At 34.6% G+C, this 26,283-nt stretch overlaps 3 protein-coding genes and 2 pseudogenes across 6 annotated transcripts; 1 reads left to right on the top strand and 4 right to left on the bottom strand.

The window, feature by feature from the left end:
• Positions 1-396: 396 nt before the first annotated feature.
• LOC109128846 (precursor of CEP1 pseudogene) lies at positions 397-1,056 on the bottom strand (annotated as a pseudogene). Its single transcript, XR_015580676.1, has one exon. The product of XR_015580676.1 is annotated as a precursor of CEP1 pseudogene (transcript).
• Positions 1,057-9,283: 8,227 nt separating this feature from the next.
• LOC104742259 (putative carboxylesterase 2) lies at positions 9,284-11,040 on the bottom strand. The gene is made up of 2 exons (XM_010463242.2): positions 10,580-11,040; positions 9,284-10,012 (listed from the first exon to the last, which is right to left on the bottom strand). The coding sequence occupies exons 1-2, from the start codon at positions 10,918-10,920 to the stop codon at positions 9,409-9,411; spliced, it is 945 nt and encodes a 314-aa protein (XP_010461544.2). The 5' UTR covers positions 10,921-11,040; the 3' UTR covers positions 9,284-9,408.
• A 344-nt stretch (positions 11,041-11,384) lies between these two features.
• Positions 11,385-14,820, top strand: LOC104742258 (succinate dehydrogenase subunit 5, mitochondrial). Its single transcript, XM_087485845.1, has 5 exons — positions 11,385-11,423; positions 12,925-13,188; positions 13,381-13,691; positions 13,789-13,974; positions 14,557-14,820. Exons 2-5 carry the CDS (start codon positions 13,023-13,025, stop codon positions 14,611-14,613), a joined length of 720 nt encoding a protein of 239 aa, XP_087341971.1. The 5' UTR covers positions 11,385-11,423; positions 12,925-13,022; the 3' UTR covers positions 14,614-14,820.
• Positions 14,743-16,470, bottom strand: LOC104758043 (uncharacterized). Of its 3 annotated transcripts, none has more exons than XM_087485846.1 (3): positions 16,249-16,470; positions 15,456-15,732; positions 14,743-15,341 (listed from the first exon to the last, which is right to left on the bottom strand). In XM_087485846.1, the coding sequence occupies exons 2-3, from the start codon at positions 15,600-15,602 to the stop codon at positions 14,907-14,909; spliced, it is 582 nt and encodes a 193-aa protein (XP_087341972.1). In that variant the 5' UTR covers positions 15,603-15,732; positions 16,249-16,470; the 3' UTR covers positions 14,743-14,906. The 3 variants fall into 3 exon arrangements, with proteins under 3 accessions (XP_087341972.1, XP_087341974.1, XP_087341973.1); XM_087485848.1 differs by having other exon boundaries at positions 15,456-15,632; positions 16,249-16,432; XM_087485847.1 differs by having other exon boundaries at positions 15,456-15,645; positions 16,249-16,411.
• Positions 16,471-23,614: 7,144 nt separating this feature from the next.
• LOC104743906 (putative xyloglucan galactosyltransferase GT12 pseudogene) lies at positions 23,615-25,111 on the bottom strand (annotated as a pseudogene).
• Between the last annotated feature and the right edge of the window lie 1,172 nt (positions 25,112-26,283).

Here is a 26,283-nt window from a genome sequence, read left to right as displayed (position 1 = left end):
TTTATGATTTTGTGCTAGTTTCTATTTTATTTTTTTTATGCATATCATGAGTATTCAATGATAGTAAGCTATCCATGAATAGAAATGAGATCAACTGATTTTAAACGAAAAACTGGATAATCTTGTTTTTGACATTTGAGATTTTAGTGAAAATTTCTGCACGTATCCGATCCGGAACCATTTTTAAATCATCAAATATACATTTATAGTGATTTAAACTCCCTCTTTCAAACGCTTATGTCGCGTTATACCACAAGATCCTAACTATACACTCTTGGTTACTCTTTTAGGCCCCTCTTTTTTTTCTTATACTTTACCGTTTCTTTTATGTTTTCTCTTTTCATTTCTAGCCTTACAACTAACAACTTTACTAAGCGTAATCCATTTATATATGTATTTATTGAAAACGAGTTTATTATTCATTATAGAATCTTATAATACGTGACAGGGGAACAAACCCAAGACTAATACATAGTGATCATACTATTTCATAGTACTGTCAAAAAGATTGAAATGCCAAACTGATTTCCAAACATCCCAAAGACATACATACATGATACATATATTTATTATAAAATTGGAAGAAAAGTCTGTAACGATAGTTCATTAAAAAAGTATATATTATGAAATAGACTTTGATGTATGGTATGATCAAATCAGTGTCGCCCGTGAGAGTGTCCTACGCCAGGGCTGTTACCGGGACTTGTAGGCCTAAAGTCAGTGGGGTGTAAGATGACCGCCTTTCCAAGGACACTACGTCGTGTATATGTGACCACAATGGTGGGATTCCTAACCTCAGGTTTCTTCTTATAGATTCGCTCAATCTCTAACGAAGTAGTTTGCAAATGTCTCTCTTCTGTTTTCTGAATTCCATGCACAACAACCAAAGCAAGGAAAAATGTAAATGTAGAAACTGACTTATTCGACATTCCCATGTGTCCGGGACAAAATTGAGATAGTAAGAGAATATGCAAAAAAAAAATAACAAAAAACAAAATATATATGTTAGATAGGAGAACAGAAGATAGAAGAAACAAGAAGCATGAAATATTCGGTATTTATAAAGAAGCAGATTGCATTCATTAGCATTGTCTTAAATGAAACTTTAAATGTGGGGAAATTATACTTCAAAAAGAGAAATGATGATGTTTTATGATGTCTGAGTATATAATGTAATCCAGGTGATTCATACTTCCATATGTTTCCAACTTTGCATGTCTGCTTTGTCTTGTATACATGGGCACATGGCCCATGCATTTACACGCTCAGTTTGTGTCGTATTTATTTAGCTCATATTTTTCACGATCAATGTGGGCAAAGATCCTTCGGATCATCGTCATAAGAAAGTTGTTTGGGTTAAGAGGCGTATTGGTGCCATTGCCAAGAGAGAGTGGCACTAGACGGGGAAAAAAAGGAGAGAAGAGTCTACCAAAAATCGAGTAGGCATGACATGGGCATTCGGTTCAGGTTTTCAGGTTTCAGATTTTCCATTTTGAATAATATACCCCAAATAGAGCCAGAATTTATTTCCGTTTGGTTGAGTTTGCTAGATTTGTATAAAAATTACATGAAATTAAAATTAATTATATATATAGTTTAATTAGTATTATAGAGCTTTTAAGAAATTTAGTTAAACATCAAAATTTAACGAATATCGAGTCGTTTGGCTAAATTGGTTGCACAAATTAAACCCGGTTCAATTCAGATTGAGCTCGGATAATCATATGCAGAAATTTCTATATACACCATTTGGTTAAATATATAAAAATTTGTTTGGTTAGGTTTTTATGGTAACTCATATAGTTATTTTACGAAACTGGCTTCATTATTCTATCATTTTTTTCACAGAGTATTTATCTACATTCAAAATCATACTTAGTTTTCATGATTAATCTATCATTTTCATTACGATATTTAGGGGAAAGCACCGATTAAAGAGAATGATGGAATAGAAAAAAGGGGTTGTTGATATTAAACAAGAAAGAAACATGATAGTAGAAATGAATATCAGACTTTCAAATCAAGCGGAACAGGAGTTTTCATGCGTGAGATGGATCACCTTCCACTATGGCTTGTCCCCGAAAGTACTATACATGCTAGGTTCTCTCGCCTATGGCCTATGCTTTGCTTTTTATAATTACATATGATCTTGTTATCTATCGTATTCAACTATGTAATTATACAAACCGACTTTGCTTTATCAAGTTTTTGTTTTCTTTTTCATGGTAGATAGAACATTAAAAGCGTCCACATTAGTTCTACCGTCCATCAAAGCCGGGAATATAGCGAATTGATATGCGGGGAGCCACAAAATTGTTGGCCAAATTGATTTTTTTCCACCACTGCCCTGTTCTTTACAAGAGTTCAGACTTCATATTCCTTCTTTGTAAAATTTAATGGCTTAAGGGACAGGCTTATCGGTCAAGACGATAAAAGGAAAACACTGTGTAGTTTTATAATTGGTAAAGAATACATTGTACATAATGAGATAGACATTATATTCTTATCACTGGGAAATAGTTAGATTTAATTTAGGTAATCATGTAAATGTAAGTAGATACAAACCTCTAAAGGTGCATTAATTTGAAAGCTGTAGAAACCCATAAGAAGCAGTAATATAGTTCGAAAAATATAACCCTTGTCTATCGTAACTAAGATAATCATGTCATAAGAGACGACCTCAAGACCGAGAGATCTTTGATAATGAAAACGAAGAGAAAAAGACACGAGAAACCGAAAATCATATGGGAAGTTGGGCAAATATTTTTGTTAAAAAGAAAAAAAAGTCTAATCTGTGGTGGTTGAACCTTAAACTATTGTTTCTATAAGTTAATACTTAGTAGTTAGTACAGTAAAACATGTTGGCTTAAGCTTGAAAGACAAGCAAGGTTAAAAGAGGAATTAAAGGCTAGTCCTACTAAATTATGGAAATAGGATTAGCGCAAAGTTATTTAGGAATTATCTAAATAACTAGTCCTAATACAATTAGGAATTGGTGTTAAACCTCTCTGTCTATATAAGGAGGTGTCAAAGCTGTGACACAACTTGTGAGAGACAAGAGAGTTTGTGAAAGCTTAGTTTTGAGTTATTTTCTAAGCAATAAAGGTTTTCTAAGAGAGTTTATTCTTAAGATACTGTTTTGTTAAATTCAATATTTGGTATCAGAGCTTCTATTGAATTTCTGAATCTAGTATTCTTTGAACTAAAGAGAGGATCCTTTTATCTTCACACAAAGTTTTCTTTCATACTTGTAACAAGAGAAGTCGCTCTTGACTACTTTATTTCGAAATCTAAACATGAGTGATGCAGAGAAAGATGCAGGAGCTATTGTTGCTATATCAAATACGGTACGAGAAAGTGGCTCCTCCTCAACCCAATGTCCAATGCTTAATACCACAAACTACACCGTCTGGTCCATGAAGATGGAAATCTTACTACGAATTCACAAGGTTTGGGAGGTTATAGAATCGAGTTCCGAGAATGAAGATAAGAACGACATGGCTAAAGGAGTGTTGTTTCAATCCATACCCGAGGCTCTACTTCTACAAGTAGGAAAACTTAAAACCGCAAAGGCTGTATGGGAAGCGGTAAAGTTACGACATGTTGGTGCAGATAGAGTTCGAGAAGCACGTTTGCAGACTTTAATGGCCAACTTTGACCGATTAAAGATGAAAGAGAATGACAAGATTGATGATTTTGTTGGCAAACTTCTGAAATATCTACAAAGTCTGCAGCTTTAGGAGAAGAGATAGAAGAACCGAAACTTGTGAAGAAGTTTCTCAAAAGTTTACCAAGGAGACGCTACATACATATCATCAAGGCTTTAGAACAAGTACTTGATCTTAATGCAACGAGTTTTGAAGATATTGTAGGCTGACTTAAAGCCTACGAAGAAAGGATTTGTGATGAGGAAGATCATCAAGAAGAAGATCAAGGAAAGCTTATGTACTCAAACGTGGATTCTGAGTCTTTTCAAGGAAACTCGGGAGGTTTTAGAGGACAAGGACAAGGTGGTGGAAGATTTGGAGGTAGATTTGGAAGAGGAAGAGGACGTGGACGTTCTGGTTATCAACAGAAGGATACATCGCAAGTTATTTGCTTTAGATATGACAAGCCTGGTCACTATGCCTCTAATTGCCCAGATAGGTTGCTAAAGCTTCAAGAAACAGAGGAAAACGAAGAAGACAACACTCAGGAAGCTGATGAACTAATGATGCATGAAGTTGTGTATCTAAACAAGCAAAAGGTGAAGCCAAATAAACTCGAGAAGCACTCTGCAGAGGAAACGTATGGTACCTAGATAATGGAGCTAGCAATCATATGTGTGGACATATTAGCTACTTCTTTAGGCTTGACAAGAATATTACAGGAAAAGTGCGGTTCGGGGATGATTCACGTATTGATATCAAAGGAAAGGGATCAATCTTGTTTATTTGTGCTAATGGCGAAAAGAAAATTCTAAATGAGGTCTACTACATACCAGGTTTAAAGAGCAACATCCTAAGTCTTGGTCAAGCAACAGAGTCTGGATGTGAGGTCAGGATGAGGAAGGATTACTTAATCTTATACGATAGAGATGGAAAGTTACTAGTAAGGGCTAGCAGATCAAGAAATCGGTTGTATAAGGTAGTTATGGAAGTTGAAACCACTCATTGTGTACAGCTCAATACCACTAGTGACTCCTCAAGATGGCACACTAGACTTGGGCACATTGGGAGTGATGGAATGAAGACTATGATGCGAAACATGATGGTTACAGGGATACCAAACTTTGAGATCGACAAGGATTTGTGTTCTTCATGTCTGCTCGGAAAACAATCAAGAAGAATATTCCCAAAGGCAACGGCGTATCGTGCCTCTCAGGTACTTGAATTAGTTCACGGAGACCTTTGCGGACCTATCACGCCTGCTACATCAGTTGGGAATCGATATATCTTTGTTTTAATTGATGATCATTCAAGATACATGTGGACACTGCTCTTGAAAGAAAAAGGTGATGCGTTTGAGAGGTTCAAAAGGTTTAAGGCGATAGTTGAGCATGAGACAGGGGTCGCAATTAAAACGTTTAGAACGGACCGTGGTGGAGAGTTTGTGTCAGGAGAGTTCAATAGGTTTTGTGAGGTTTCAGATATACAAAGGCATTTGACAGCTCCTTACTCTCCACAACAAAATGGAGTTGTAGAAAGAAGGAACATAACTCTGTTTGGCAAGACCAGGAGCATCCTAAAACATATGAAAGTCCCAAACTACTTATGGGGAGAAGCGGTGAGGCATGCTACTTACCTCATAAACAGAGTACCAACAAAGGCATTAGTGGCACAAACACCGTACGAGGCGTTTAAGGGTAAGAAACCGAACCTAGAGCATTTGTGTGTGTTTGGCTGCCCTGGCTATGCTAAAGTAGAGACTCCGCACTTGAAGAAACTAGATGATCGATCGCGAGCATTGGTACACCTTGGCACCGAACCAGGATCAAAAGCCTATAGCCTACTTGATCCACTAAAACAGAGGATTGTTATAAACCGAGACGTTGTCTTTGATGAACATACTAGCTGGAGATGGAATAGTGATGAAGTTGATATTGATTCAGGTATGTTCAAAATCGTTTTTGGACAATTCGGTAATAATGGAATAAGAGACTTGATTGAGGTCGAAGAAGCAGAGGTATTTGAGGAAGAAAGAAATGAGTCATGTGATGACAATGGTGTTACCATACTTGATAAGGGGTTCAGTCATGGCAGAGAAGAGGAATCTGTTGCGAGGGATGTAACAGAAACAGATAAGAAACACCAGCAGGTCGCGGAGTCACAGCCTGTACTTCAAAGATCTTCAAGAGTATCGGTCAAACCAAAGTACCTAGATGATTATATTCTTTTGGCTGAACTAGAGGATGATTATGTTTACTTGGCAGAGCTAGAGAGTGAACGATTATTACTCACACTTAATGAGGAACCGTGGGATTATCAAGAAGCTAAAGAGCTGCAGGTGTGGCGTGATGCTTGTCAAGAGGAGTTGACTTCGATAATTAAGAACAATACTTGAAATTTGGTTGATCTTCCACCAGGAGCAAAACCGATTGGTTTAAAATGGGTCTTCAAGATCAAGAGAAACTCAGATGGTAGTATTAACAAATAAAAGGCTCGTCTAGTAGCAAAAGGTTATGTTCAACGTTTTGGTATAGACTTTGATGAAGTCTTTGCTCCAGTAGCTCATATTGAGACCATTCGTTTGATTATTGCACTGGCTGCTTCACGAGGATGGGAAGTACATCATCTTGATGTCAAAACAATATTCCTTCACGGCGACTTGAAGGAAGAAGTTTATGTCTCTCAGCCTGATGGTTTTCTGGTTGCAGGGAGTGAAGGAAAGGTGTATAAGTTAAACAAGGCGTTGTATGGTTTAAAGCAGGCGCCCAGAGCTTGGAATGCTAAGTTAAATCAAACTTTGAAGGAGTTAAAGTTTGAGAAGTGTTCAAAAGAGGCTTCGTTGTATCGAAAGATTGTTGAGGATCATCTTCTCTTGGTGGCAGTTTATGTTGATGATTTACTATCACAGGTTCTTGTATGAAGGTGATTACTGATTTTAAAGTTGGAATGGCTGCAAAGTTTGAGATGAGCGATCTCGGGAAACTCACATACTTCCTTGGGATCGAGGTGATTCAACATGACAATGGTGTTATGTTGAAACAAGAAAGATATGCTGGAAGGATTCTAGAGGAAGCAGGACCAAGAGAATGTAATGCAGTGCTCACGCCTATGGAGTCTGGTTTGAAAATGTCTAAGTCACAAGAAGAGGAAGGTGTTGAAGAAAGGGCGTACAGGAGAAACATTGGGTGTCTTAGGTACCTGTTACACACTAGACCGAATCTTTCCTTTTGTGTTGGTGTCTTGAGTAGGTATATGCGAGAACCTAAGGTATCTCATGGAGCATCATTAAAACAGATACTTAGATACTTGCGGGGAACACTCTCATTCGGACTTAACTACACTCGATCGAAGGGAGCAGAGTTGGTTGGCTATAGTGAAGTTAGTTGTACTCGATTTGATGAAACATGCTTGGTTGGTTTCAGTGATAGCAACCACAATGTCGATGAAGACGATGGGAAGAGCACCACGGGTCACATTTTTTATTTCAATCATTGCCCGATTACTTGGTGCTCGTAAAAACAGGAAACCGTGGCAATGTTTTCTTGTGAGGCGGAGTTCATGGCGGCTACTGAGGCTGCGAAGCAGGCCATATGGCTTCAAGAGCTTCTTGGGCTGGTAACAGGACAAGAAAATAAGAAGGTGCTAATAAGAATCGACAACAAGTCTACTATAGCTCTCACAAAAACTCTTGTTTTCCATGGCAGAAGTAAGCATATACACCGATGTTACCATTTTATCCATGAATGCGCTGAACATGGACTAGTGAAGGTGGAGCATGTACCATGGAGTAAGCAGAAGGCTGATATACTCACAAAAGCATTAGGAAGGATCAAGTTCTTGGAGATGAGAGAACTTGTTGGTGTCAAGGACATATCCAAAGAAGAGATCAAGCTTAAGGGGGAGAATGTTGGCTTAAGCTTGAAAGAGAAGCAAGGTTAAAAGAGGAATTAAAGGCTAGTCCTACCAAGTTATGGAAATAGGATTAGCTCAAAGTTATTTAGGAGTTATCTAAATAACTAGTCCTAATACAATTAGGAATTGGTGTTAAACCTCTCTGTCTATATAAGGAGGTGTCAAAGCTGTGACACAACTTGTGAGAGACAAGAGAGTTTGTGAAAGCTTAGTTTTGAGTTATTTTCTAAGCAATAAAGGTTTTCTAAGAGAGTTTATTCTTAAGATACTGTTTTGTTAAACACTATAAATTAATAAATTTTGTTAGTCCCAAGTCGGGACAGTGTAAAAAACAACAAAATTCGATAAGATAATAAGATAATAATTTTTTTGAAATCCCCATGTAAAATATAGTCCCAATAATATCATAAATTAATAATCATGTAAATTTACATATATATATATATATATGCTGATATAGTAAAGTATGTAATAATGTAGCACATGCCTTAGCTAAATTTGGTTGTATTGATAATAGTTATTACTCTCTTTGTAAAGATTTGCCTTAATCAATATATTTCATTTGTGGAAAAAAAAAAGTAAAGTATGTTTTGTTTAAACCTCATATTTAGAAAACAATTGTTATGTTGTATCTTCAAACTATAATGATATAAAATACTCTATAACATTTCATAAAATAGCTAAAACTTTTTAAAGTTTTTAATTTCTAAATATGCATCATTTACATTTTGATAGTTTGATAGACTATTAAAATACGATAATTGATATTTTTATTAATAAATTTAAATATTTATGTCATGTGTATAAGTGAATTTGTCTATAATATTTGTAATTCATTGTCAATAATATTTTTTAATTATTTCAAATTCAATTCCAGTAGCATAAAATTTACAACATCCAAAATTTTAATCTTATTTTGCAAAATTGTCTCTATTTATATTTTTTTTAAAATTAAACAATTAAAAATATACCTATAAATTAATAATTATTAATTTACACTATAAAATAATAAATATTAATTTATAGATAAATTAATATCACTATAAATTAATAAAATGTCTTAGTCCCAATATTATTAATTTATAGAGGTTTTACTGTAGTAAGTTTCTAGCAGAACTATTATTGTTTATTTGAAAAATATATGGGCATATTAATACATATTATTATGGTGGCTGCAAGCACCAACTTTACTGGCTTGTAACCATGGCCATTCTATTATTGGGTTCGATTGGTGAACACAAAAAATCTATACAACTTGTACAACTTTTAATTTTTACCAATCACAAAATCATTCCACAAAAATTATCAAAAATTATCAAAAGTTATCAAAACAGCTACACCTTTAATCATCCTAATATTTTTGTCAATTGTTTTGTCAAAATAAACTACTTATGAGCAATAAAATATTATACGAAGTTGTTTAAATTCAGGTAGTCCTAAAGTTATGGGGAAAAAATCAGAAGTTTTTGGAACCATGCTAAATAGTAGAAGCTAAGTAGAACTTTTAATGAGGAAAGTAGTATTTCCTAACACTCTAGGTTAATATAAATTCTAATTTTGTCTTGTCCTTGCCACGAAAATGAAGCAAAGGGTGTGTATCAATCCAAGAACTTACGAACAACATACAAACTACAAAGAGAACTTCTCTTTAAACCACACATAAATGTTCAAAATATACAAATTTGGGGAAAATAAAAATAAACAATAACAACAGCATCAACAAAGATGTAAAAACATTTTTTTATTATTATACAAACATTTATTATTATTATTTTAATTTTTTGGTCACCAATATAAAAACATTTAAAACCCCATAAAATTTGGCAAAATAAATCCAAAACTAACAATATCAAACTACGACATGGTTAATAAAGAGAGCCAAGCGTCGTGTCATCTCCACAGCTTCATCACGATCAGGCTCGAAAATATGAAAAACATGATCTTTCCCTTTCGTCTCCATCATCTCAACCTCACCTATCCACTCACCCTTCACCAATCTTTCATAATACAACTTCCCTCTCTCTTTCAATATATCTTTCTCTGCCACAGTGATCATCACTCTCTCACACCCTAACCCTTCAAGATCCGGTGACCCATCAGTAAACGGATTTATCCACGGGTCATCGGATCCTTTCTCGGATGGACACACAAACTCCCACCATCCATCCACCATTTGTTTCCTCGCTTTGTCTTTGATCTCTGATCCAATAGGTTGTGTTCCCCAAAAATACGGATGGATCATTCCAATGCCTTTGATTTTAACGGTCTGATCGGATTGTTTGGCTCGGAATGCAAGGTGGTGCGAGATATTAGCTCCCGCGCTGTCTCCGACTAAGAATAAACGGTCCAAGTCAGCGTAGTCGTTGATCCATGGATCGTTTACCGTTTGGATTGCCTTTAACGCGGTCCATGAGTCCTCGTACGCTGTAGGTAGTGGATGTTCTGGTGCTAGTCTGTCCAAATTAAAAAAAAAAAAAAAGATAAAACAATTGATGGAGTCATTGTGAGTTACAAAATTTGTATTTGGAAATTGTCTTCACCGTTAGAGATTCTACAGAGAAGTATGAACTTTAAAGATTTTGAAATTGGCATATTCAAAATGATCTGAAAATTTGTAGAAATTGAGCCAAAATTCACTAGAAAAGTTTGAGCAAATTGAATAAAATGACCACATTTAACCAAAATTATCAAAATTAACCGAACAACCCATAATTACTACATAAATAAATAACTGAATCATCCTAAATTCTAATCCAAACCGAATGTTTATATTATGATATAATTCAGTATTCGTTAACCAAAGTCCAAACCGAACCAATTTTTGACTATTATGAACAAACCGAAGCGTACTTATTTCGGTTTACGGATTATTTTTACTTGGAAATTATCTACATGCAACAAAATAAACCGATAGTTTGACAAACCGAACCAAATCACTGAAACTCCGGGTTTTTATTTCAACATCAGTCCCGACCGAACCGTAAAATATTAAATAAGTCAACTTAAACCGGATTCGTTACCTGTAACTGACAGAGACGGCGATGACGTTAGCCTGAGCGACGAGTTTGTTCACAGTGGTATGGTAACAAGGAAACGAAGCGGAGGCGATGAGAAACGCACCGCCATGGAAATAAAGCACGAGAGGAAGCTTCTGACCGGGTTGAACCGAGTCGGGTCGATAGATTCTAGCGGATAAACCGGTTTTGGGATCGATGATGATATCTTTAGATAATACACCGGTTTCTTGATCTAAACCAGGAGGACAAACTTCGGTTCCAGCTAGTCTCTCTATCTTACCATCGCTATGGACGACTAACCATGGAAGTAGCTCCAACGGGACTTGGTTCTTCTTAGATTCCATGGAAATGAAAAAAGAGAGTTAAGCTTTGATGTACTCCATGGAGTATATGTTTGGTAGACAAATAAAAATGGGGAGACATAGATAGGGAGAGGCAGCCAATATAAGACTTTTTGATTAAAAATTAATTTTCGAAATAATGATAGGCTGTAATTTAAAAGAAATCATTGAATTTTAATTTGATTAGGTGACTTAAAGTGATCAACGTGTTTGTTCATTTTGACTAAAATTGAATGATGCCACCAACGAACTAAAAAGTAATATAATATTCAGTCTAATTGGTGACGTCCAGATCAGGAGTTAGCGATAAAAAAATACAATTCATTGATTGATGTTGGAACCTCTAGGGCATTATTATTAGTTCTGCACATAACGTAACTTCTGACATAAATATCCTTTTAAGATTTCTAGATAATTATTTTGTGTGATACTTTAAAACATTGGTTTCATAGGCCGATTGGTAACAATTTTTTTTTTTTGATGGTAGAGATTTTGATTTTAAAATTGTAGCGGATGAGAATTTGACTACAGAAATTTTAGTGATTAATTGTAAAATAACTAGTTAATATAAAATTTCGCTAACAACCCAAATATACATTTGAACAATAAATTAAAAATTGTATTATACAATTAGTCAATATGAAATTTCGCTAACAATACAATTTTCTGTCTTTAGTGATTGATTCTTGATCAATTATTATGAAAAATAATAATAGTATTTTTAATTATTCTGAAGTTTTATTTTTTTTTATCCAGTAGTTGTTTAATTTTGAGCAGTAAAAAATTCATTAAACACTAACCCATCCATTTTTTGAATGTTATTCTCTGCGTATTAAAGTAGTGTTTTTTTGGAATAATTCTAGTTCTAGATACTCTCTTACACCATCATTAATGATTATGATGAAAATAAATTAATTATTAGTGAAATGAATCTTACAAGGAAGGAAAAACAATGAGCATAATTAATTCATGACAATAAAATATGTAAAAATTATATATAAATTTGCAGAAAATTTTAAAATATAAAGACGACATTTTAGATTTATTTTTCTTAGATGTGTGTGTTTTTAGTAGTGATGTTAAAACGGGTGGCCCAGGCCCGTTTAGGTCCTGCCCGTTTAGGCCCTGCCCATTTAATTGAATGCCCACTTTTACCCGTTTAAATTTGATACCCGTTTGTTTAAACCCGTTTAAATTACTTTGGCCCGTGTACATAGTTTAGGCCCGTTTAAGTTATATGAATATTTATTACAGAGTACGTTTCACAAAAAAAAATTATATATTACAAAAAGTGTTTCGTTGAGCCGATCGAGCTCTTTCAACTCCTCTTTCATAGATTCAACAAATCAACATCTTCGAAGAATTTGTCGAGATTCAAACCATTGGTGAATCCCGCTGGATTCGCCTCCTCCTCCTCCAGAATCGTCGCTGTGTGGGGATGATTCTCCACCGTGGAAGCGTGAGAATGAGCTGGAAACAAAATCGTGAGATTCAGATCGAAATCAAATCAGAAGGAAGGAGGAGAAGTTCCAAAATTGTTTTACACAAATCAATGAAACAAACCAAACCCAAATATCAAAAACACAAACCTTACACAAACCCAAATATCAATAACCGGAACTGAGACGGTGCTAAGAACGGTGAAAGAACTAAGTGGTTATAGAAGAAAAATCAATCGGGTTACCCGTTTAAAATTAATCAAGACCCTTTAATAAACGGGCTTAAACGAGTGCACCCATTTGAAATTATGTAATTTTTTAACGGGTTTGGGTCTAAAAATAATAGACTGAGCCCATTAAGACCCGCGGGTATAATGCCCAGTTTAACATCACTAGTTTTTAGACTTTAAAAGAAAAAAAAAAATGTCTACGAAAGCTTTAAAGAAAACAAAAGTAGAAAGAAGGAAGATTGTCGAAAAAAACAAAAAAAAGGAATTTTAATCTAAATGGGCTATAATGGGCCAAGATATTTAAGCTCTAAGATTTATGAGCCCAACATCTACTACAGTCCAAATCGTTGTCACCATCATCGGAATGTTCAAAAGAGCTTTCGCATTCAGATAGAGAAAAACTAAAAAAACATCAACTTCTCTGATTAAATCGACGATGGTGCTTCTGAGATCCCTCTGCCGAACCGCTGCGGCGGCCACCGTCGCTACTCTCCGATCTTCGAGATCAGCCGCCACTAATCAGCTATCTCGCAATCGTTTCCTCGCCACGAGAGGATTCTTCGCTGTTTCTTCTTCATCTCCTTCCAATCAAACTCCTTTTGGTTAGTGATTACAAATCGTTTCCCTCTATTGGATCCATACTCTGATTAGGCGTTCTTCCAATTGAGGATTAGGAAAGTTAGATTTATCCTCTTAACTTATCATTTGATTCTCCTCTTGAGACTGATTTGGTTGAGGCCTACTCGAGTGTGCATTTTATATAATTTGACATGGTTGATGGTGAAAATTTTCAGATTTGAGGTATCTTCAAGAAATTGGTATAGGACAGGTGCGGAGATTTAGCGAAGATGTATCTCACATGCCTGAGATGAAAGACTCTGATGTTTTGAATGCATTCAAAGACTTGATGGCTGCAGATTGGGCTGAGCTTCCTTCTGCTGTTGTTGAAGATGCCAAAAGCGCGATATCGAAAAACACAGATGACGAGGCAGGGCAAGAGGCTTTGAAAAACGTGTTCCGAGCAGCTGAAGCTGTTGAGGAATTCGGTGGGATTCTCACTTCCATAAAGATGGAAATCGATGATAGCATTGGAATGAGTGGAGAGGTTTTGTGTTTGTTTGTTTGTTTGCCTCACCCTCGATCGTTTCATTTTTTTTCTGGCTGTTTGATGTTTACTTGTTGTTTGTATTTTGTGTGTGCAGGGTGTGAAGCCTTTACCAAATGATATAACTGATGCGCTGCGTACTGCTTATCAGAGGTATGCTGATTACCTAGAGTCCTTTGAACCTGAAGAAGTTTACTTGAAGAAGAAGGTTGAGATGGAGTTGGGGACAAAGATGATCCACTTGAAGATGAGATGCAGCGGGCTTGGTTCTGAATGGGGAAAGGTAATAAAGTTAGATCCTTTTGACTTGTTTCTAGGAGCCTATACTCTTAAAACTTCTTCTCATGTTGTGATATAACTTGTGATATGGATATTTGACGGTAAGATATAAGCTAGAACAGCCTGATTGAAATATGAGTTTGCATAAGTATTGACAAGTTCAACTTGTTCTTCACATTCTCTCTCACTCATGCTATATGTGATATTTTCCATCTTTTTCTAAACCTTCATGCATCATCCAGGTTCTGAATGTGGAAAAGTAATGAAATTAGATTATATCACTTGATCCTAGGGCTCTATAATCTGAGAACTTATCCTCCAGTGTTATAAGTTGCAGTGTGCAGCTGTGACAGCAACATATAAATTATAAGCTAAGCTAGAACAGCCTGATTCAAGTATGAGTAGTGTAATTATAGACAATTTCAACTTGTCTTCCCCATTCTCTCTTGTTCTATATGTGATCATTTCCATACTTTCTTTGTCAACCTTCATGCATCGTCTAGGCTTGTCCAAATTCATGATTTGAATTATATATGGCATTTTCAGGCACCATTAAGGCTAAGCATTGAATTTGTTTCTTCTGTAGGTCACCGTTCTTGGAACTTCAGGACTCTCGGGGTCGTACGTGGAGCAAAGGGCATAAAACTGAAAGAGAAGATCTTAAATACGAGCAAAACTTGTCATGTTGTTATTGACTTATTGCGTTATTGTGTCTTAGCACATAATAAAGGTCAAACTGACCAAAAGACATATAAGGTGAGTTTGTTCATTGTTTCTTCAAAACGAAGCTTTCAAATTTAGAGCGTAACACCAATTGAAAAATAATCTCACAGCTCCAACGATTTTAACAGGCCCTTGTGTTCTTTCTTTTGTTACTGTTTCTTTACATGAGAGATCTTTTGTTTTTAATGATTCAACATTTAGAGCTGCTTTTTCTCAAACGAATGGAACTGGAGTAACTCTTGTTGGCTTCCTCCAAGACCATGACTCGGCAGGTGACTTTGGAAGAGGTGGAAGCATTGCAGCTTTACGTCCCAAACCAAATGGCCATCCTTGGCAGTGACATAACTCTTGAATTACTGATCCTTTCCTAATCTCATTTACGTAATGCATCTTCCATTGATTCTCCAGCTCTAAACCTTTTAAGCTTGAATTTTTCGAGAACTCAGTTTTCGCCGTCAGATATCCTTCTATGCTCAAATCACTCATACAACATTCTGAAAAACTGCTTCTCACTGAACAAAACTCGTTACCCTCTTCCTTCTCGATGTCGCATTCCTTTGTTGGTTGGTAAGTTAGTCTCTCCATTCCTATCCTTGACTTCTTCCGTAGCTTCTCCATAGCCCGACTTCTAATCTCGAAAACAACATCCTGAAAGCAAACACAATTGCAAAAAGAAAGGTTTTGTAACTCTTGTCGTTGAAGAAGAATGATAGAAGAAAGCAAAATGAAACCGAAAGGCAAATGAATTAGTTTTCTAGTTACTTCATGGTCGTAGTTAAAATCTCCGATAGGCTTGTTATCATCATCCTCTTCGTGATCCGAAAGTGTAACTTTTCTACCTTTGCATCTGTAACAATAAGTGAAGGCATCTCTAACACCTGTGGCCGCGTCATCGGTGCAGAACACCATCCTCAGCTGTAAAAATCTTTCTCTCTCTCTCTGCCCAAATATGCTTTTCGAAAGATGCTCAAATGAGTGAAATTGAGTTGAAAATCTCTAGATGATTTCTTGGTTTAGGTTATATATAGACAACACTGAGCTGCACAATGACAGTTTATCTAACATCACTTGGGTTGTTTTCAGTGCACGCAACACCACTATCGTTTTAATACCTTTTTACTGTGTTCTTAGCTTATGAAGTATGAACAATTAAGGAAATATTATGACCATTGACCAAGATTAGATTCTGGAAGTACAAAATGATATCCAAATTAGACAGCAGGAGATTAAGACAAACAGGATTTAGTAAAATGAAAACACAATTACGAATTCATCCCAATATAAAATCAAAGTGGATTATGTTGGAAAAAAAAATATCATGACTTACTTGAAGCAAAAGACATGATGGTGATAGAGAAACTAAAAGACATGGCACCAAACTAACGTTATCATGATACGCAAAGATGATCTATCTTCTTTTGTGTGTTTACATTTGTTATCTTTCTTACCCACCAAAAAAAACGTATAAAATGAAGAAATCGAACCTTATCTAGAGACCTTCTTCAAGATTTTGATATTGTTTAATTGTTATAGTCAATAATTATAAGAAACATACCTTAAGATCTTTGTAATCTCTATTCCTTCAAGAATTAAGATACTTCCTCAAGAAGCTTAGTTATGTCAATGGCTTTCTTCTTCAGTGTCTTTGGATTCTGTATATATCTCTTTTTTTTTTTTTTTTTTTTTTTTTTTGACATCATAGATATCACCATTATTTCATTCACATGCTCCCACGAAGTAATAATTATACCAAGAACCCAACTTCTTTTTTTTTGTTGGCTATTACTTTTTACCCCAAACTTTAATTTAATTGCTTTCCACATCTATATAGTATAATTAATATTTAGGCGTTCGCAGTTGATTGTGGTTGGCAGTGATTGAAAACTAAAAAAAAAAATCGACTATTGTGTATAGTTTTCAATTTTCTTATAAAATTTAGTATTGCTTTTCACATCTATAGTGTATTTTTCCTTTTTTAACTTTTAAATATACAATATTTTATAAGAAATTAAAAAAAATACTAGACTTTTTATAGGAATTTAAAAACTATATATCTTAATGAAAAATTACCATAGTACCTTATATATTTATCTAAGTATTATTTAAATTAATAAATAAAATTCATTCTAATAGTAAATTATATTTTAAATTTGTAATAATATAAAACAACATAAATTTAAGTAAAATTAGTTACATATTTAGAGTAATAACCACTGTCTAAAACTTTGAATAAATAATTCTATTTACTATCCGAGAAGCTTTAATTTATATTTGTAAAACTTAAGGAATCAAAATATTTTATTTTTGTTTTCTTAATTTTTAGTTATTAATTAAAGAAAAATGTCTTCTTCATTCTCCAAAATTATAATATATATTTCAAATCATCCCAATTATGCTAAAACTCACTCAAATCTCTCAAAATAATGATATTGATATTAGAATAAACTACAAATATTTTATAATCAATATTTTTGCATATAACTAAATTTAAGCTTATTTTATACATGAAATATTACCAATGGTATTGTTGTTTTTCTAACTACGCGAATGAAGATCAATATTTAAAAAGTAGATGTCACGAAGTCTGCATATATTCATCCAAACAATAGATTCTTTATGGTTTAAATCCTACCACTGTACGAAAGACAAAGGTAAAAAGCAACGGCAAAACCATTCCATTTGTGATATTTCTCCATATGTACGTTTGAAGTGCGGTCCGACTTAAAAAAATATTAATATAATTTATAATATATCTATAAATAAATTTTACTAACTTAAACAACAGTATTCAAAAACTTATTTGATGTGGCTCATCTGCTTTTTGAAGACAGTTATCAGTATATCAAAAAATATAATATCAAACAATGTAAAATTTAGATACAGATATTGTAACGCCCCCAAACCGTACTATGATCACCAAGACCATAGCACAGCCCCAAGACGCTACTTTGGAAACACTCGCCAATAGTCCAGCCGGGTATGAGAACAAATCAAGCCCTTCGGCCGGTCTTTTGGTGAGGTTCCCGACCACATGACACATCCTTAAGGCTTTGCAACCCTACGGACATGCCATGTGTTGAGCCGACTCGGACAGAGTCCATATCAGTACAACTCGTTCGATTAAAGAAAATCCGATTCATTGATACTTAAAAGAGTTTACTACACACGGTACACAAAAAGTTCACAAGGCCTAACGCCAAAGTTTGTGTTGTCATACAACATACTTGAGTTTTACAGTAGACACAAAATAAAAACTATTCCGGAGTCCTATCGTTCACCACGCCCTCTAGTTCCCTCTAGGGTTACCTGCAACACAAACATTTATCGTAAGTAATCTAAGATTACTTAGTGAGCTCAGGGCTCCTGCAAAGAATTTAAACCCCAATCCCAAACCCCAACAACAACAACAACATGCAAGTTTAAACATCAACATGCGAACACACAACAACTTGCAAACGTATTAACAACATGCAAACATATACGAAAGACATGTAAGCATAAGTAACTAACATGCAAGCATAAGCAACAACATGCGAACATACAACAATAACTTGCGAACATAGATAACAACATGCGAACATATACAAGGACATGTAAGCATAAGTAACTAACATGCAAGCATAAGCAACAATCAGAGGCAACATGCGGAAGCTAATAAGCCAAGCAAGATTGTTCTACAAGCATTCGCAACTACATGCACAACCAACAACAACATGCAACAATTTAACTTGAACTAAAACAACCGTTTTAACAAGTTTTATCTTATTGGGCCCGGTATGCATCCTTTTCCCTTAACCCCTCATGATTCTCCGAATCACAACCACTAAGGCATGTGATCGGATAACACTCAAAGCCACACCGTCGTGTAGACAGCCTCGGCCAGGGTAGCGAGCCCAGTAACCTCCGAGCTCTTCGTAACCAACCCTACACACACACGAACATGGGTTGCATGTCGCGGCTGTATGTGGTACGGAATGGGAAGGATAGCAATACCAAATCTTACAACGCTTAGCCGGAATTTCTCGCGGACTAAGACGCCTTAAGACTTCACCGAACTTAATACTTGAGTTTATATGGTTTTTAAGCTCATAAGTTTACAAGTATCTTAACTAGTTAACACCCTTGTCACTAGACCATTTCGATCTAGTAACCGATGTAACCTCACGCGCATGCATTTAAACAAGAAAAATACCAAATAAATTTCAAGTAAATGCAACTAAATGCTTCATGCAAACCGCGCACTAGATGGATGTCTTTAATTCCCCATCTAAGCCGGCGAAGTATGTGCCTGAACTCACAGTAAACCGTCGATGATCAGACTCCTTCGACGCTGCTTCTCTCGCGGCACACTCGGATCTTCTTCTTCGGTTAGAATCGATTTCCTTATCGATTTAACCTTGGCCGGTTGTCGATAGTCTCAGCTTGATCCTCTCTTCTTCTTCTCTCGGCAGCAACTCTCTTCTTCTCCACCTCGCGAACCCTCTCTCCCTTCTCTTCTCTTTCGCTCACTTTCTCTCTCAAATTTTCTCTCCTTACCCCCTTGATGACTTATGCGAAAATGAGAGGGATGAAGGCTTATTTATAGAGGGTTTAGGCGGTGGTCGGCAGCCAATGCATGTGGAGCGCTCTCTCCTCCTTAGTCGTCATTAGAGCATGAAGGAACACATGGAGGAAAATCGAGCTTACACCTTGCTTCCACTAAGTTTACTTGATTTCTTTAATCCACCCACTAAACTCCACTAACCACCTTTGATTATTTAATTCTTCCACTAACTCCCATTAGATTAAATTAATCCTCCACCTTGAATAAATTAATCCTCCATTAGTGGGTTCTTTCCCACCTTGAATTCGCGTCCGCGTACGTCCTTGGTCGTTCAGCGTTCAGCCGGTACGTTCTGACGCGTACGTACGTCCGGTACGGTACATGGTACCACTGGCCATATCTTGATTCGTCCAGAATTCTTCGAACATTACTTTTGTAATTCTTCTACTCTCCTCCCTTGCCTTCCATTTGTGTTCCTTGCGCGTCCTTGGACCAGGAATTTTTATTTTAAATTTCACCCCTTGGTGAGGGTCATTACAGATATACTCTCGCCCACTCTTCTTCTACGCATTCATCGTACTTCAGGATGTAGGAAGAGAGAGGATATAGATAGTTCCATTCTGTCGCCATGGTAAAGTAGTACGATGCAATATCTATAAGAAGGAATGTTTCAAAACCCTCTTCATATAATCCCAACTTAATGGAGATATCTAGAACGTTTTTTAATAGTTGCCTATCAATCTGTTTGCCCTGACGTTCTCTTTTTATCTGACCAATTATTTCGGTAAGGGTAAGATAGAATCAAAACCAGGCAGTACCAGAGTGACTAAAGTAACTACATTAAAGATTTCATACTCACAGGTGCTAATACGGCTGTTTTGGCCTCTGACTGTATCCCATTATATATAAACCTTAAGTAAACAAATGTATTGATAGTTACAAGCCATGTTTAAGAAATCGCTAGGCGCTAGTCGGGCGGTCGGGGTGGGCCTAGCGCCTATCGAAAAAAATGGAGATTAAATGTTAATCAGGGAGTAGTTTTAGAGTTATTTTATTAAATTAATAATAAAATAAAAATATATAGTACTAAATATATGTACAATTATATTTATGTTAAAAGAAAACATCAAATAAAATATAAAACTATAGTATTCTTTAAAATTACGGTAAATACATAAAAACATAATTTTAAAATAAAATTTTATGATTTTCGTTATAAATTTATACATTAGTTATTGTAAAACATCACAAACTCTTAATTTAAATGTCTAAATAACAAAAATAATAATTCATTGGCTCTAAAATAACTGGTATACAAAAAAGTATGTGGAAAGTAATCGGATTAGATGAGTTATAATCAAATTAGACAGACATAATTATATAATCGATGCTAGGAGAAGATTAGTTATTAATTAAGATGAAGAGGGTGGACCTCGCGATTTTACGAGGTGTAATCGGTGATAAGCGTGAATTTTTAGAACATGGGTTACAAGTATGAGCTGGCAAATGTATGGACACATACTTTTATGTCATGTGCAGGAAGGAAATAATTTCTCGCGAGTTTTCCTATTTTTGGTTGTAGTGATTAAAGAAGACAGAGATTTGAACCAAGTAAACTAAGAACTACAGGAATATATGCCATACCAGGTCGCGGAATAATTTTTGGTCTTGGTTGGTACATTGGTGTGTTGTCAAGAACAAGCATATCAATGAACCAATTTAGCATGTCGTTATGGTTACTCCAACACTTGACAAGCTTCAAGCTTCATCAGAATATATTCATCGGGCTCTTTGTTTAGAAGCGGCAACGCCTAACCAGACATAATTAAAGAGTTTGCTCAAGTTAAAGGTAAATAAAAAATAAAAAATAAAAAAAGAAGAAGAAGCAAAATGAAAAAATTAAAATAAAGGGTAACTTTAGCTTACCAATTGTTTAGAAATATCTGTAATTGCTTCACAAGTCCTATCATAAAGCTCTACTGTATTAGTGTTGTCGTGAGTTATACGGGTGACGGTTCTGTAGATCACATAAGAATGAACTATGGTAAACTGTTGTAAAACAAAAACAAGAACAATCAGAAATAGAAACACAAGAAAAAAGAGAAGACTATATAAGAGGACCAACATACCTGACGCAACTAAAGTATGCATCATTATCAAAGTCATGAGATTCTCCTGCCAGAGTCCTTTTAAGACTGTTAATAGCATTCTGAACTTCGGACCATCCTTGCTCGAAGTCAATATCCATTTCAAGATGACCGTTTTCAACCTCTTTTTATATATCATAGAAACACAAAATTAAGAGAATCTTAAAAGCAAATAAATAGAAATTGCTGAACGAGTAAATTGACAGATAGAGAATGATAAGAGGAAAGGGCGAAGGCGAGAAAAGGAGGTTGGCGATGTTGCGGGGCAAGAAAAGGAGGTTGTCTCGATTGCGTTTAGCTTTGCTTTCAGTTAGTAGGGTTTTGGAAAATCAAACTACTATATCAACTACCTGTAATTTTTAAACAATTCTATCACACTTTTTCAAATATTTAATTTATAATATTTGAATTTGGCTTTTTTTAGCAAAAAACAAAGATGATAGATATTATTTCAATGATAGATGATGAATAATGAAACAAGTTTATATGAATGTAACGGTCTTACTTATTTGCAGGTTTATGTGAATGTGATTTATTTATATACTCTTAGTTCACATTATTCTCATTACATGTATTTTAGAATTTTTTGATATATTATCTATAAAAAGAATATGAGAAAGTGTGTAATTGGTTGATATTCCATTGAAAAACCAATCATTTATGAATTAAGCATTTGATTTTAATATTTTATTACAACTAGGTGGATATTCATGCTACAAATTTTAAATGTATGTTGTACCAATTATGCTCTTAGCCTTCGAAAACTTCACGTCGATGATTTTAATTTTTAAATTTGAGTTGTAATAGGGTTAAGGTCAGAATTTTGTAAGACCAATCATATTTTAGCTTAAGTATTAATAATGATTTTTGTATGAAAAAACAAAATAATCATGTGAAAGTTTAATTCCACATACTTTACAAACCATAAAACTCATCATGTCAATCCCCTATATATTAAAATCCCCTATATATTAAAAGAGAAGCACTCTCACAAAAACGCTAAGGTGTCGCGCTCACAGAGCTCCTGTACCCTTTTTAATAAATATTCTTACTTCTCATTGTTATTTTCATAAATATGCCACTGAAATATTATGAGACAATGTTTTTATTTCTATTAGTTTTTAAAAGTAAAAGATTTAATCAACTATTTAATCCAAAAATGCATTTAATTATCATTTTTGTAACCTATTTACTTATTAAAAGTAAATTACATTTCAGAAACAAGAAAAAAAATTATTCATTTATTTATCACTTTTATCATTTTTCTCATTGCATTTTTAAACTTATGATTAGTTTAAATTAAATCAATTAGTTTAAAAATATTGCTTTATCTATTTAATGGTATAGTGATAAAGATAATAATGTGAAACATTTAATATGTGAATTTGATTTTTAGACACACAAAAAGACATCAAAACTTTCTATACCACCTTAAAATTATTTTCCAAGTTTAAATATTTCACCGGTAAAACATATTTTACAGAAAATAAACGCAAATTTGAATAAACGAAAAAATTTACTTACATATTTTGTTTCACACAAACGAATCTTAAATCTCAAATAATAATTTTACTCATAAAATTATATTTAAATATATTTGTCCCGCACTATGTGCGGGTTGGTACCTAGTATTATTATATTAACAAAAGAAAAAAAAATGATGTCACCAAGTACCACAAAAGAAACAATTCAATAACCGGGAAATTAGATGTCGCAATCAAATGGTTGAATCATTCATGATTTGATGTAGAATATCATTTGTTGAATACTTGAATTGATTCCTCCCTAATGTCTTTTGACACAATGTGTGTGTGTGAAATGCTTCTCCATTTCACTTTTCCTGTATATATGACCTTGAATATATATGGTTTTAGTTACATATCTCCCATTTATATCATTAAGCTGTCAAAATTCTTGAGAACGAAAAGTCAAATTTTCTTGTAGTAAGTTCAAAACATTCTAATTTATATATCAAAATCCAAATATTAAATAGTCTCTAAATTATATATGTTTTTTCGAGAGACTATATTCTATATTCATATCGTTTGTTTGGTTGCTCCATATCTTAAAGAAGAGAAAGATAAAAGGTTGTAAACTTGTAATGTATGCATAAATGTACTTACAATCGCAAATTGCATCTGAAAGGTGATTCAATGCTATATAAATCTTGACAGTGCATTCATAAACAATAATGTCTTAAGCACTTTTTAATATCTTAACCAATTTTTTTCTTATATAACCTCGAGTCTTTTCAAATCCTATACTTGTGAATACTCACTCTGAAGATCTTTCCCTTCTTCCATCATCTTCTTAACCATTGCTACCCTCTCAAGAATCCTATCCACTGCAATATCAAAAGCATCTTCGATCTTCTCCGGTCCAACCAATCCCGGTTTTCTATATATTATCTTCGGTATAATCTTCGCAACCTCGTTCCTCATCCTCGTAATGCGCTCCTCATCAATCATACCCAAGACGATCTTGAGGCTAACCGTTCCATTTTTCATTTCTTTCTCCGGTATGTAAACCGAGTACTTGGTATAATCCTTAGGGAAATACCAAATATATTGGTTATAACCCGAACCAGGGGTAAAGAAAACCGGTATACAACCAGCCAAAATCGAATCAAATATCGATCTCCGAGTATGCGAATCTCCCGAAGGTTGTAAACAGAAAACCGGATTATCGCAGTCATTAACATTACAGATAAGAAAATTGCATTTACCTTGAGATGCAAGGCACTGCTTATGATCTTCCTTCTTATAGATCCATCCAAATTAGGCCTTGGACCTCCAACAAACGAAAACAAATATTTCCTCTTCACACTCTTCACTTTCCTCTGCCATCTCCAAATCTCGGTTAAGCTCTTTGGATGGAAATAAGTCGGATAAGGAATCGCAAGCTCGTTAGCCCAAGCAGTTGTTTCTATACCTAACATTGTCATGTTTGCGAATTCTGGTAATAGCATCAGATTGCTTCCCCAATCTGAATCTTCGTCGTGAACCCTCCTGAAATCCCAAGCTATCCGTCCGGTTACAAAGAAGTGATCTCGACCGTACATCTTTCCCCATTCGGGTTTCTCTCTCAGCCATTGAGCCAGATTTATCCCCAATTCGTCTCTCACCGTTATGTTGTACCCCCAGAGATGACGACTCACGTCGAACCCCGCGTAGAAGGGGACATAGACGGTAGACCGCTGAGGCTAGAGATGAGTCGTTGGTCAAACACTCGTAGTATTTCATCCTCTCTCGGAAGATAACCGCGAGCAAGAATTGGTTCGTTGAGTACCAAGAACCGGTTTCCACGGTTAAGACTTAGGCTGTGGTGTTATCGGACTCGGACACCTGTGGACTGAGCCCGGAATTGACCATGAATGGACACATATCGAACCATTTGATGAGTGGACGACAGTCTTTGATTATGTCGTCGTTGAATTTGCTTGGAAGATTGTGCATATAGATGTACCTTCCGGCGCAAGTATCTGTTTCTTTTTCTTCCTTAGGCTGTTTCGCTCTGATTCCATCACGCTTATCCGCATTTCTGGTGAGAGTTAGAGTTTGATTATGTGAAGCAGCGAGGGAGATGAAGAAGTTGTTTACTTGATGAGTGATTTTGAGATTTGTTTCGATCAAATCTATTTTATTGATTTGAAACAGAACGAAAAGACAGAACACAAACGAAGCTAAGATGACAACCCAAAGCCTTGGAACATTAAAAATATGTGACATACATTTGGTATTACTTTATCAGATCTAACATTAAAAATATGTGATCTCAAGAAGAAGGAAAATTAAAATATATTTTTTAATTACATTTCCAAACAAAGTAATAGATATTTGACCATTTATGATGAACTGAATTCAAAGGATTATACTCAAATACATTACTCTTTTTGAAAACAAAGTTTCCATCTTGGACACGAAAAGATGATTCACAGACACTATGTCAAGGAGATATCTCAACTCTTTTAGCCAACTGTACTCCACAAATAATAATTAGAAAATAATATGACTATTAGGAAACTTTTATACTCTTATTATACTAATAATATTGTATAATCATTTAAGGTCACGTTTATAAATCATTTTTTTCTGAAACTATTTCTGTCTATAATATTTACCCTAAGAAGATTCTTTTCCTTTTGTTAATATAAACTAAATCAGCACCCACAGTACATTGCGGGACAAATTTTTTTTCTTATAAATATAATTTATATATTATTAAAGTATAATTTGTGTCGAAATTTGTTGTTTAATTATTTTAAGAAAATTACTTAAGTTCACCTCTAGGGGTGAACTTTTGTATTCACCCCTCATCTCTCAACCAATCAGAATGTTCCATCTAATATTTCATTTAAAAAATAAATCAAAATTAAATTAAAAATCAAAACAAATTAAGGAAACAATTTCTGTATACTTTTATTTAAGGAAAATTAAGTATTCACTTGGTTTAGATTTTACAATTAAACGAGATTATATATCGGTTTGGGTTTATAAGTGAGAATTAGGGTTTAGATTTTACAATTAAAATGAAATTATATGTCGGTTTGGGTTTACAAATGAGGTGGTTAGAGTTTACATTTTACAATTAAAATGAAATTATATGTTGGTTTGGGTTTACAAATGAGGTGGTTAGAGTTTAGATTTTACAATTAGAACCAAATTATATGTCGGTTTCGGTTTAAAAATGAGATGGTTATGGTTTAGATTTTATAATTAGAACAAAATTATATGTCGGTTTGAGTTTATAAATGAGATGGTTAGGGTTTAGATTTTATGATTTGAATGAAATTATATGTAGGTTTGGGCTTACAAATGTGATGGTTAGTGTTTAGATTTTAGGATGAAATTATATATCGGTTTGGGTTTATAAAAGAGTGGTTTATGTTTTTAATTCTATA

Source organism: Camelina sativa, chromosome 14 (genome assembly GCF_030686135.1).
Source record: "Camelina sativa cultivar CO46 ecotype springtype chromosome 14, ASM3068613v1".
Taxonomy (NCBI): Eukaryota; Viridiplantae; Streptophyta; class Magnoliopsida; order Brassicales; family Brassicaceae; genus Camelina; species Camelina sativa.
The sequence above is the reverse complement of the archived record's forward strand: the minus strand, read 5'-3'. Positions and strand labels throughout refer to the sequence as shown.